General features: G+C 39.0%; 1 protein-coding gene and 1 long non-coding RNA gene across 3 annotated transcripts in view; both read right to left on the bottom strand.

Annotated features, from left to right (window-relative positions):
• LOC129431237 (hemicentin-1) overlaps positions 1 to 8674 on the bottom strand; it is a 35242-nt gene extending 26568 nt beyond the window's left edge. For both annotated transcript variants that reach the window (XM_073874940.1, XM_073874941.1), the window contains exons 1-8: positions 8352 to 8674; positions 8182 to 8223; positions 7725 to 7991; positions 4654 to 4920; positions 4261 to 4527; positions 3567 to 3833; positions 2910 to 3176; positions 991 to 1263 (exon numbers count right to left, since the gene is read on the bottom strand). In XM_073874940.1, the coding sequence (XP_073731041.1) occupies positions 991 to 1263; positions 2910 to 3176; positions 3567 to 3833; positions 4261 to 4527; positions 4654 to 4920; positions 7725 to 7991; positions 8182 to 8223; positions 8352 to 8382 (1681 nt within the window). In that variant the 5' untranslated portion in view covers positions 8383 to 8674. The remainder of the gene's footprint in view (positions 1 to 990; positions 1264 to 2909; positions 3177 to 3566; positions 3834 to 4260; positions 4528 to 4653; positions 4921 to 7724; positions 7992 to 8181; positions 8224 to 8351) is intronic.
• Positions 8675 to 11922: 3248 nt separating this feature from the next.
• On the bottom strand, positions 11923 to 12629 carry LOC141369274 (uncharacterized). The gene is made up of 4 exons (XR_012372861.1): positions 12520 to 12629; positions 12327 to 12403; positions 12175 to 12256; positions 11923 to 12020 (listed from the first exon to the last, which is right to left on the bottom strand). It is a non-coding gene; the product is annotated as an uncharacterized lncRNA (long non-coding RNA).
• Positions 12630 to 13488: the final 859 nt, after the last annotated feature.

The raw sequence follows: 13488 nt of genomic DNA, 5'->3' as shown, positions 1-13488 counted from the left end.
TTTTAGGTGCGGTTAAGAAATAATCACGGCGAGCACGAAGCATTTTTATAGAGAATGACTCGCAATGCTCGCACTCATCTGACTGTAAAGCCGTGACCGCATGCTCCTCCCCCAGACACACAAAGCAGTAAGTGTGTGTGTCGTCCTTAGCGATAGCGCGAGAACAAACACACACCTTAGACTGCTTGTGGCTCTTCTTACTCATTCTTTTAACTTAAACTCTTGTAATATCGGAAAGAGAGAAAGACTGCACTCTATCTAGTTGGAATCTAACTCCTAACAAAGATCTCGAGTGGAGTTCAAAAGGTAAGAGATAGTTTTTGATGATTTTTTAGATCGTGTAGCACACATACACAGATGTCGGTCTGAAGACAAAAGACCTGAGTATCACAGCTGTTTTCATTTAATTTATAGTCTCGCTTCACGTGCACTTTGATGTCGTCATCAACCGAGACTATAAATACCTCCGGGTCAATTTCATTGACGTGTTTGCACACTATATTCAGCGGGTCAACAATAAAGACGTTTCCCCATAGCGCTTAGCAGCGCAGCATTGAGAGTAGCTTTTGATAGGGAACAACAATAGTCAGGCTAAAATAAGTTTATTAGATGTTTCTGCACATTTGTGTTTTGTTTATTATTTGCTGCTTCTTTAACAAAATTTTAAAAAGTCAAAAGCAAATGCATTTCAGATTCACATGTATATATGCCCCCTTTTGTATAAAATCCTCCTGTGGTCAATAATTGTATTCTCAAAATGACACATCTAGACGCTACATCCTGTGAAAAACCTTTATGCTTCAAAATAGCTTGAATTATCTTTACACCCATTTTATGTACACAGAACCATGACAATTGCAAATTTGTCCCCACCTCGATTCAGTCACACCAGCTTTACTCACTAGACCCACTCACTCAATTGCAGTAAATGTGACACAAAAGCAAGTGGAGATATAGAAATGGTTTGGAATTATTTGTGACTGAACTTACCTCTTACGTTTAGTTGAAATAAATTACTCTGTTGGGTAGTAACTGATCTGCCATTAAGTTTTCCTTTACATGCATATTGTCCAGAGTCAGATGAACTCGTTGCTGTGATGGTTAGAGTTGGGGTTGGGTTTGTGTTAATTTGTGTGCCATTTTTGGTCCATTCAAAGGACCAGCCGTCAGTACTGCTTCCGAATCCACACTGCATGGTGATTTGCTCATTTGGGAAAAACTCTGTCCAGGTTGGATTCGCAGTCAGCTTTGGAACAGGAATATCTGCAGAGGACATAAAAAAAACAACAACAGTCAGGCTATAAAACGGCTCATTCTGGTCCTTCATTCTGATTGGTTGAAACGCGTTCTAAGCTGTAATAAAATACACCGGTAACCCCACGGTTCAGACCACATTACATAAGTATCACTGCGCCACTGTTGCTACGTACTGATTTATGAAAATAAACACCAGAGTCTTTAATCATATTTTTAATTTGTCTACAATTGCACAATGAATGGTGATATCCAGTCAGTAAATATTGTTGAATCATCTCGTCAATAAGGAGAAAACGCTTCTCTTTATTGTTCTTAACATCCAATTCATATTTCGTGCTGTTATCTACTAGATGGCGATCTTACCCAACTCAAACACTGACACATTCACTCAACACAAAAAACACTGAGTAAGTTTTGATGGCTCTGAATCTGATCTCCTACAAAAGTTCTTCACAAAAATTGTATTATTTCCGCTTTTAGCTCAAAATTTGAGAGGCGAAAAGAAACTAATGAAGGTAGGATGAAACTTTTTTTTATTAGTTTGTTTGTTTAAAAGCGGATGGTCTGTTCTTTCATTTAATATTTTATGTTTATTTAAAGAAGATACATTTTCTGGAAGGCATTAAACTAAAACTGGGTGGGAACTGTTTTTAAAAATGCTGACAGGGAAAAAGTTAAAGTTAAGCATGCTTCCAAGCATATTTGATCATCTCTTCAAAAGTTGCACAATGTAAATGTTAATGTATAAATTAGATGAATGTTGATTTATAAAAATAAACATCACAGTCTTTAAACATATTTTCATTGTGTCTTTGCTGCGTCTGTGTTGGTTGAGAACTGCACTCTGTTGCAGCCACACTTGATTCTGAGGAACTACTTTGCTTGGCAGAAGAGTAATATTTGTACTAATATAATTACAACTTATTTGTGTTTTATTTTATGAAATCCTATGCATATGAAGTAACCGTTTTATAAAAGCAATAAGCCCCGAGACGCAGCGGGTTACATGTGCATTTAATAACAGCTAAGGCAGTGGTTCTCAAACTTTTATGCGTGCGGTCCCCCTTGTGTACGATGCATTCCTTCGCGGCCCCCCCAAAGAAAATGTATGACAAAAAACTGCTCTAAAATGTAACATTTTAATTAGCCAAAACATATTAAGTTAAACAAAGTAGTGCTGTTGGTTAGTAGCCTTATTTTTGTTAGTTTCAATTACACAGAATTCATGATAAATGAATGTATTTTATAAAATGTCATAAAACTGGGGCCCCCCTGGCACCATCTCGCGGCCCCCAGTTTAAGAACCACTGAGCTAGGTTAGGCACGACACAAAGTGGAGTTTATATTATAACTCTTCAGGTGTTTCTGCATATTTGTCTATTGTTTATTACTCCTGTGGTCAATAATTATATTCTTAAAATGACACATCTAGACGCTACATCCTGTGAAAAACCTTTATGCTTCAAAATAGCTTGAATTGTCTTTACACCCATTTCATGTACACAGAACCATGACATTTGCAAATTTGTCCCCACCTCGATTCAGTCGCACCAGCTTTACTCACTAGACCCACTCATTCAACTGTAGTAAATGTGACACAAAAGCAAGTGGAAATATAGGAATGGTTTGGAATTATTTATGACTGATCTTACCTGTTATGTTAAGTTGAAATACATTACTCTGTTGGGTAATAACCGATCTGCCATTAAGTTTTCCTTTACATGCATATTGTCCAGAGTTAGATGAACTTATAGCTGTGATGGTTAGAGTAGGGTTTGTGTTAATTTGTGTGCCATTTTTGGTCCATTCAAAGGACCAGCCGTCAGAACTGCTTTCAAATCCACACTGCATGGTGATTTGCTCATTTGGGAAAAACTCTTTCCAGGTCGGATCCGCGGTCAGCTTTGGGATAGGAGTCTCTGCCAAGGACATAAGGAAAAACAAGTCAGGCTAAAATGTGTTTATTATTTGCTGCTTCTTTTATGAAAAGTTACAAAGTCAAAAGCAAATGCATTTTAGATTCACATTTATGCATATGGCCCCTTTGTTTTAAAACCATCCTGTGGTCAATAATTTTATCCCTTAAAGGTTATCTTTGATTCTCAAAATTATACATCTAATGCTATTTTCTGTGAAAAATCTACATGCTTCAAAATAGCTTGAATTAACTGCAAATTTGTCCCCACCTTCATTGAGTCACACCAGCTTTACTCACTAGACTCACTTAAATAACTGTAGTAAATGTGACTGACAAAATGGCAAAAGGAAATATAGGAATGGTTTGAAATTATTTGTATGACTGGACTTACCTGTTACGTTTAGTTGAAATACATTACTCTGTTGGGTAATAACCGATCTGCCATTAAGATTTCCTTTACATGCATATTGTCCAGAGTCAGATGAACTCTTTGCTGTGATGGTTAAAGTAGGGTTTGTTTTAATTGTTTCGCCATTTTTTGTCCATTCAAAGGACCAGCCGTCAGAACTGCTTCCAAATCCACACTGCATTGTGATTTGCTCATTTGGGAAAAACTCTGTCCAGGCTGAACTCACAGTCAGTTTTGGGATAGGAGTCCCTGCCGAGGACATAAAGAAGAAGAACAACAACAGTCAGGCTAAAATATGATTATTATATCTCTTTTGATGTTTCTGCACAATTCTGTATTGTTTATTATTTGCTGCTTTTTTTCAAAAAGTTACAAATTCAAAAGCAGATGCTTTACAGATTCACATTTACTGTATGCATATGGCCCCTTTGTTTTAAAATCCTCCTGTGGTCAATTATTGTACCCCTTAAAGGTCATCTTTGATCCTCAAAATGACATATCTAAATGCTATATTCTGTGGAAAAAAACTCCATGCTTCAAAATAGCTTGAATTATCAATTGCAAATTTGTCCCCACCTTCATTCAGTCACACCAGCTTTACTCACCAGACCCACTCAGTTAACTGTAGTAAATGTGACACAATGGCAAATGGAGTTGTTTGTATGACTGATCTTACCTGTTACGTTTAGTTGAAATACATTACTCTGTTGGGTAATAACTGATCTGCCATTAAGTTTTCCTTTACATGCATATTGTCCAGAGTCAGATGAATTCTTTGCTGTGATTGTTAAAGTCGGGTTTGTTTTAATTGTTTTGCCATTTTTGGTCCAGTCAAAGGACCAGCCGTCAGAACTGCTTTCAAATCCACACTGCATGGTGATTTGCTCATTTGGGAAAAACTCTGTCCAGGCTGAACTCACAGTCAGCTTTGGGATAGGAGTCTCTGCCGAGGATCAGGAAAAACAACAAAAGTCAGGCTAAAGTGTTTCGGCTGTTCTTCGGTGGCTACGAGATGGATAAGCTATTATAAGCGGCTGAATAAAATAGAGAAGTAGTATTATAATGCTACCTTTAACTTTAAGTGTAAGAGCAGTAGACTTTTCAGTGGTCACTCTGCTGGTAAGAAATCCCTCACAGGTATAATCTCCAGAACTATCCATTGTTGCTGACTTGATCTCTATTAAAGATTTAGATTCTCCTAGAGCTTCATTATTTTTAAACCATCTGTAACTCCAGGTATCCGAGCTGCCCTGAATCTCACAGCTCAGAGTGACTTTTTCAGATGGGTAGATTTCTGTCAGTTTTGGTTCCAAGGTTAGTTTTGGTGTTGGGATTGCTACAACAAGTAAACAGAGATTAAAAAAACTCAATTAAAAGACACACACACAAACTTCTAAAACTACTAATTTGGACAATTGTGTATTGTTTATTATTTGCAGCTTCTTTTATGAAAAGTTACAAAGTGAAAAGCAGATGTGTATCAGATGCACATTTGGCACAGTTTGTTTTACAGTCTTCCTATGGTCAATAATTATACCTTAAAACGTATCTTTGATCATCAAAATTACATATCTAAACATCACTTTCTGTATAAAAAACTTTAATTAACTTATTTCATGTACGCAGAACCACAAATATGCAAATTAGTCCCCGTCTTTACTCAGTCAAACCAGCTTAACTCACCACCAGACCCACTCAGTCATTTGCAGTAAATGTGACACAATGGCAAGTGAAAATTGGAAATATATATTTTTTTAACTGGTTGGAAATACTGGTTTGATTTGGTTATCTATGTTAAAACTGGAACATGATTCAGAAGAGTAAGAATTATAAAGGGGCATCTAAATTGATCTATCAGAATGGTAATGCGCATCTGTATCGCTTTTATAGCGTCGGACACAAAACTGAAACCGATATGATTAGCCTTAGGCTTGACTACTTTTTAAAAAAGCTAAATTAGCATGTGGGGCGAGTAGTATGTCTGAATTCTAGTATTAAAAAAACAGTAACCGAAAAATACCTGGATGACCTACTGCTTCCAGCTAGATCCTGTGAGGCCAGATGAGCTGCCAGATTCCAAAAAGTAAATATAATAAAAATACTGGAAATCTATGAAACCGATGGCCCTTTAAGGGGCAAAGGACATACGGGTCACATGGCAAAGAAAACATGGCGTGTCCGAAATGTATTCATACATACAGTTTTAACAATAAAGCAGTAAGTACTTCAGTACATACTGTCACAGTACATCTGCCACCACAGAGTCAGACATCGTAACATGCATCATATATATATATATATATATATATATATATATATATATATATATATATATATATATATATATATATATATATATATATAATTCAGACGCTGATGTCAAATATAGTCAAGTTGTACTCTACATGGTAACATGGTCTGTGTAACATTAGCAACACCTTATTAGCTGCTTGATAATATAGTCAAGCCTAAAGCCTGTGTCGATTGTACGCCGTAGCCTATGCACAGACATAAACCATAAGCCATAGACTAACGTCACCTCTTCAAAAATGCAACAGCGCAGGACCACAAAAGTGGTGACTGGTCTGCTAGAACCACTACTGTCAGGTTGAAAAAGTTTGCGTCTCATTTCCTCATACGCATTGAACTTGTAAGCTTTTACATAAAAAATAAACTAGAATGGGAAATCCCCAAGGAACAGGCAAAGGGAAGTTTGCAGGAAAATATCTGGCCAATTTTGATCGCGATTTTGCTGCATCCAGTCCCAAAAATAGTTTTGATATATTTACCGTAGGACATTTTTCAAATTCCTTTAATTAATATAATAATGATTTTTGGCATAAAAGAACAATCCTTTTGACCCATGCAAAGTACTTTTTGACATTTTCTACCCGTGCAACTTACAGCTGGTTTTGTGGTCCAGGGTCATATATTAATTACAGTTGTGTCTGACGTTGTAAAAAGCGATACACATAGCTCATTATCATTCATCAATGATGTGCATATAACAGGAAAAGTCCCACCCTTGCTTGGTTACAAGTTAGACATAGAACACATGGGCCCTTTTAAACTGCATTTCATTAACTGTCTCTGTTAAACTGTGGTTTTAAAGAGATAATGCTGAATTTGCACACAATTTGTCTTAAAGGATTAGTCCATTTTCTTAAAAAAATCCAAATAATTTACTCACCACCATGTCATCCAAACTGTTGATGTCTTTCTTTGTTCAGACGAGAAGAAATTGTGTTTTTTGAGAAAAACATTTCAGGATTTTTCTCATTTTAATGGACTTAAATGGACCCCAACACTTAACAGTTTTAATGCAGTTTAAAATAGCAGTTTCAGACTCTAAATGATCCCAAACGAGGCTTATGGGTCTTATTTAGCGAAACAATTGTCATTTTTGGCAAGAGAAATAAAAAATATGCACTTTTAAACCACAACTTCTTGTCTATCTCCGGTCCTGTGATGGCCCAGCGCGACCTCACGTAATTCTGTAATAACATCGAAAGGTCATGTGTTACATATATGAAACGCACATTTTAAACAATAAACTGACACAAAGTCATTAATTAGTATCATTCGACATACAACAACGTCGGAACTTGTAAACACTGGGGCGTAGTTTCGATACGTCATCTGTGACCTCTTGACGTGATGATGTATTACATGAGGTCACGCTGGCATGTCACAGGACCAAAGGAAAACAAAAAGTTGTGGTGTAAAAGTGCATATTTTTTCGCTAGATAAGACCCTTATGCCCTATTTGAGATCGTTTAGAGTCCTTTAAAAACTGCAATTTTAAACTGGATTAAAACTGTTCAGTGTTGAGGTCCATTACAGTCCATTAAAGTAAGAAAAATCATGGAATGTTTTATTCAAAAAACATAATTTCTTCACGACTGAACAAAGAAAGACATCAACATTTTGGATGACATGGTGGTGAGTAAATTATCTGAATTTTTTTTTTTGAAAATGGACTAATCCTTTAAAGCATTTTAGAACCATCACATAGACATATAAGCAACATAACAAACTTGATTTTCACCACAGGGGAATTTTAAAGCCACTTAAATGGCAAGAAAAGGAAAATGAAAGGAATGTTGCAATTTGCATTGTACAAACAGGATATTTACTTACCTTGTAAAGTAAAACTGTACGGATTGCTGTTGTCGGACGCGGAAGATCCCTTCTTCGCCCTGCATTCATATGTTCCACCGGCATTCACAGTAATGATGGATTTATCATTTGTAGGGTTTAGAGGAGATGAGTCCTTGAACCATTCATACTGTAAATCAGGTATTGATTCACTGACGCTACATTGTAGACTCACTTGTTCTGTGCTGTACAACACTTTATGAGCTGGATTTGGGATTATTTCAGGCTGAGGAATCGCAATTATAGGTTCTACAAAATGAATAAATGTGATGTTAGTGTGGATAATTACAGATATTTTTAATACAGAACAATTCATGAAAAGAAATAATTGCACTGACAGTACACAAACAACATTAATAATGCTAATAACTACCAGTTACCTGAAAACAAAAGGTCATTGTTACAATAAAAAAGGAAAACAAAACTAAATATGTCTTACCATCAGTCGCATTTTGAGATGTGACTGGTGCAATGACTGCCACTGTAAATTAAAAGAAACATTCAGAAATGTAATGGCAACATGGTAATACTTACAATACAAATGATATTTCACAATAAAAAAGCTGTTTTGTAGGCAAACACAATTTCCTAACAAATATTGTGTCTTACCTGTCAAAAGGAGTATTTTAAACATTTCCATTTGCAGCCGCAGTCAAGAGTAAAGCAAAGCTGTTCTCCGTCAGTGAACGAAGACACTGCAAAACTAAAATGACTTCCTGTCATTACCATTTAAAACGTAAACCTCACAGGAAATGAAACCTTTTCTCTTTTTTGACATAGTGTCTGCAGCCATTTCACAGACAGATTGCTTGAATGATTGTGCATCATTTCTTTTCAATTTGTCTCATTCATGGATGATCAATGAAGCTTGTAGGAGTCTGTATTTGTTTTAAATTTCAATATCTTTGATTTGTTTAACCCAAAATCACACTCATAATTTGGCACCCTAAACCTAACCATAGATGGTTAGGCTATTGTATCGACAATTACAGCTATAACAAAAAGAAACATTAATATCTGGCTTTTTGTTGCAAATCAGGAAAGATGCAAAACCCAATGGCGTTTGAAAAGTATGGCAGACCCAATGGCAGTCTGAAAAGTATTTTGCAATGTCTTGTTTCTTGTGTTAACTGTATTAACTTTTCGGGAAGTTTTGAATGCATGTCATACTTCACTAGTGGTAATAACAATGAAAACAGGAAGTTTATAGAATGCTTTTTCAACACTTTTTTTTAACTATGATGGGTTGAACCACACCCACAATGCTTAAAGCAGAAGCTGCTGCGGTGACAGAAAAGAATATATATTTCTGTTTTGTGTCTAGTGAATTGAATAAATTTAATATGAGATGTCAAACTGAATAAATCTATGACATGTGTGGTGACTAAAACATAATGTAGTTGTAGCAATGCCAATCATTTTGTGTCAGTACTGTACTTCATAGACAATAAAACAGTATTTTGATATTTATTCTCATTTCTCCTTTAGTCGTATGTAAGCTGCATACAGTATAGCATGTAAGATACTACTTAACTTTCCATTTTAAAAGGTTTTTGTGTCTAAGCAATGCTCAAGTATAGCCTTCTTATTTGACTTATTTTTTTAAGTGGTAAACCTACATCCTGCAACCACAGGAATAGCTAAGGCGTACCCCTGCAGCACTGCAAGGAGGTCAAAACTTAAAATGATGACAGGCACGCTCATGCTTTTGTTCTCTTTTAACTCTCTGCAGGTAATTGGGACTAAATCTACGTTTTTGCCATATAGTGCAGAAATCAGTTACATTTGAGTTATAATTTAAAACATGCACAGACATTTTGGGGGACAGGTACTTAAGTGAGAAAATAGGCCACCCCTCTTCATTTTTTTAAATAAAAAAAGTTGCAAACAGTAGCACATTTTCAACCTTTATTTATTCAGGAAGTCCCACTAAGATCAATGATCTATTTTACCAGACAGACCCAGCCAAGATGGCAGCCAAACTCGGATTAAAATGCAATAATTTAAAATACAACGTATACAGCACCCGTTTTTACTTAAAAGTCACCGAACAGGAAGTTGCGATCGACTTTGTGATGATTTTCTGAGTGAATTACATGAGTGTGGGTTGTGTTTTCCACTGTGAGTTGATTGGATAAAGAAAAGATGGCATTTCATTCAGAAATGGAACTTGCAGCAGACTTGACAGTTAACAGATGCTCCGCCCAAACCAATCATCAACGTCACCATAGAAGGGTTGCCACAAGAGATTTTGATTAAAGATTATGAGGGCACATATTTTTTATATTTGCCTACACAGATAAATAGTTTATAATAAACACTTGTCACAGGAGTGACGATCTTTTAGGCGGAACCAAAAGTTGGGAAAGTTTGGTTCCGCCCGGATGTTTCCGCCCGGACCGGTAAGAGAAAACACCGGACATCCGGTAGCGTCGCGAACGCTGTAATCAGCCAAACTACGCACAGCTGGGAGTTATTAAGAGGAGCGCCGGGTGATTGGACGAGAGCAACACCCAGGAGAGTACTTAAGAACAGTTTAAACCACAGTCTTGGCGGATGTTATCCCTGTTTGGTGGTGTGTATCGTAGCGCTGAGTTGGGCTCGCCGGATACGCTATTTGGATTCCTGTACTTGCTCTCTCTCTCGTTTGGATCGTAGATCTACATTGATGAAGATATCGAAGACCTTATAGGTAAAATATTAGACGGATACTGATGCTGGATGAGAGAAACGAAGGAAGAGGAAACTTACCATTGTGAGTATACACCTGTGGAAGAGTGGTGTTGGTGGCTGGAAAACGCCCTGTCTATGCATCTGGAGTTATTGCAGTGTGAAGTCAACCTAGGACGAAGGGAGTACAGTAATTGTGAGTAACAAAATCCTGTGAAGGAGGTGTTTTGCATGTACTTGACCTGTATATCGTTTTGAGTGTTCTCAAGAGAGAGTGAGTGGCCCTACCCCTGAACCAGCGTGGTGGGTGAGCCGAAGGGTCCTTGTGTTGAAGCAGCTACAGTGACGAAAAACAAACACTAGGCCGTGTTACCATCTCCATATTCTCGCCCAGAGCGAAGTGAAGGACGACGGGTGTCTATTGTGTGCACTGAGCGTGGTGGGTGAGTCTTTGGATGTAGAAATTTTCACTTGAAGTGGTGCTGTGTAATGCTGTGTATTGCAGTGAGATTGCTGTGTCTTGTCAGACGTAACCCCGCCTCCAGTCACTCGTCCCGGGACGACGAAGAGGAAAGCGGCCCTAGATAAAACCTGTATACGATTATGCTGTAGTGTGTTTCAGTCTTAAAAATCACGGAGTGGCATCTCGAAGTACTTCTTGCAGCCAACGCTTGGCGGACTTGTGTTTTGGAGTGGCGGTGAAGAACTGTGCGATTGGCGGTGTGTGTGAGTATCACATATAATATTGTTACCTTACCTGTGTCTTTTCCATCATCACAGAGTTAGAGGCGAAAGAGATCCGCCGCCCCGAGGTCTCGACGAAAGGGCGCCCCGGTCCAGTTTTCGATTGACCAACGGGTCTCGAGGAAAGGGCAGCGCTCGACCCGGTGTGCCGGCGTGACGTTCTCGCCCCTCTGTAAACCAACGAGCTCGCCGAGAGGGTTTTGGTCCCCGGCGCCATATAGAAACCACTGTCCAGTTGACGCATTGCGTAGCCAGCCATCGTAAGTCCGCCACCCTGTAAAATACCACCTAACCCGTAAAGTCTGCCGATTAACAGGGAAGAGGAATGTGTCGTGAGAGCTGTGAAGAGAGCCATACCTACCCAGAAGCTGTAACCAGCGCAGAGGTGAGAGAAAACCTTGAAAACGATTCACTGTGTCCCTGTGTCCCAGCAGTCGTCTGTGGAGAGAAAGAGAGCCAGCGTGAACGCTGAGATACTGAGCTGTGAAGAGAGCCATACCTACCCAGAAGCTGTAACCAGCGCAGAGGTGAGAGAAAACCTTGAAAACGATTCACTGTGTCCCTGTGTCCCAGCAGTCGTCTGTGGAGAGAAAGAGAGCCAGCGTGAACGCTGAGATACTGAGCTGTGAAGAGAGCCATACCTACCCAGAAGCTGTAACCAGCGCAGAGGTGAGAGAAAACCTTGAAAACGATTCACTGTGTCCCTGTGTCCCAGCAGTCGTCTGTGGAGAGAAAGAGAGCTAGCGTGAACGCCGAGATACTGAGCTGTGAAGAGAGCCATACCTACCCAGAAGCTGTAACCAGCGCAGAGGTGAGAGAAAACCTTGAAAACGATTCACTGTGTCCCTGTGTCCCAGCAGTCGTCTGTGGAGAGAAAGAGAGCTAGCGTGAACGTCGAGATACTGAGCTGTGAAGAGAGCCATACCTACCCAGGAGCTGTGACCAGCGCAGAGTCGTCTGTGGAGACAAGGAGAGCTAGTGTGAACGCTAAGATACCGAGCTGTGAAGAGAGTCATACCTATCCAGAAGCTGTAGTCAGCGATGAGGTGAGAGAACCATTGAAAGTCGATTCACTGTGCCTTTTGTGTCCCAGCTGTCACCTGCGAAGGAATAGAGAGAGAACAAGTGTGAGTGCTAAAGGAACGAGCTAGGACGGAGAACCATACGTACCAAGAGGCTGCAGTCGGTGAAGAGGTGAGCGAGCCCGTTGAGACCGATCCACCGTGTCCCCGTGTCCCAGCTGTAGTCTGTGGAGAGAGAGAAAACAGGGAAGGAGAGTGAGTCAACGAGCAAGGAGCTGTGGGAAATAGGCGGCGAACCGCCGTGCGCTGTATACAGGTACACGGACAAGAAAAGTCCATACCAACACTGATTGTGATTTATTCTGCCTCCAGGAAGGAAGAGGAGCGCGCCACGGGCAGAGGGAACCAGAGGCGGGAGCCAGTTCCCCGACGCAAACCCCCCCCCTACCCTCTGTCATTCATTCGGCCGTGGCCCCCTGGAGGGCAGAGCCTGATTTTAGTTTTAATTCCCCTTTCCCCAAGTCCCCGTACATTTTAACTATTTAAATAAATAAAGAACATTTTTTTATACTTACCTGCCCTCGTTGTTGTCTGGTCATTGGGTTGGTTTTGGGGACCTCCTCGAGGTGGAAGTTGAGAAGGGGCGTGGCTTAACCACTAGCAGCCAGCCCCTGGCTTGTGACACACTCCAATATTTTCATTCAAAAATAAGAATTGTTAGTTTTGATTTCATGGGGACATTAAATATATATAGGGCTGTTACCATTCAAATCAATGTTTGCACTGCAGAAGTGGCACAGATGCTGCATCTCAAGATATCTTTAATATTGACTGAGTAATGTCATGTGAAAGATTAAAATTAAAGTTAAATCAAATTCGACTTTAATGCTACTAATCTCATTGATTGATTAGAAAAATAAAAAAAACAATTACTTATACTGGAGCAATACGTGTGTTAAAATTTTTAATTGTGAGGCAATTTATATTAATCCTGGACTTGCTGTCATAGCAACAGGGCCCGGTTGCATAAAACACCTTAAGTTTTTCGCTTAAGTATGACACTTAAGGGGTAAATTCCCCTTAACTAAGATAATTATTTAAGGGTATTGCATACAGTATAATCCCTTAATTGGTTCACTTAGGTAAGAGTAATCGTTAAGTGTTTCTCAACAGTGACCCAGGTTTGTTGTTATAAAATACTATTGTTGCCATGGAGACGCAACAGAAAAAACTTAAGGGTTATTTCTGCAACACCCTCAAGTTTAAGGGAAACATAAGGGTGAACTTAAGGGAAAATTACACTTAAGGTG

This window comes from Misgurnus anguillicaudatus, chromosome 13 (assembly GCF_027580225.2).
Source record: "Misgurnus anguillicaudatus chromosome 13, ASM2758022v2, whole genome shotgun sequence".
In the NCBI taxonomy this organism is placed as follows: Eukaryota; Metazoa; Chordata; class Actinopteri; order Cypriniformes; family Cobitidae; genus Misgurnus; species Misgurnus anguillicaudatus.
The sequence above is the reverse complement of the archived record's forward strand: the minus strand, read 5'-3'. Positions and strand labels throughout refer to the sequence as shown.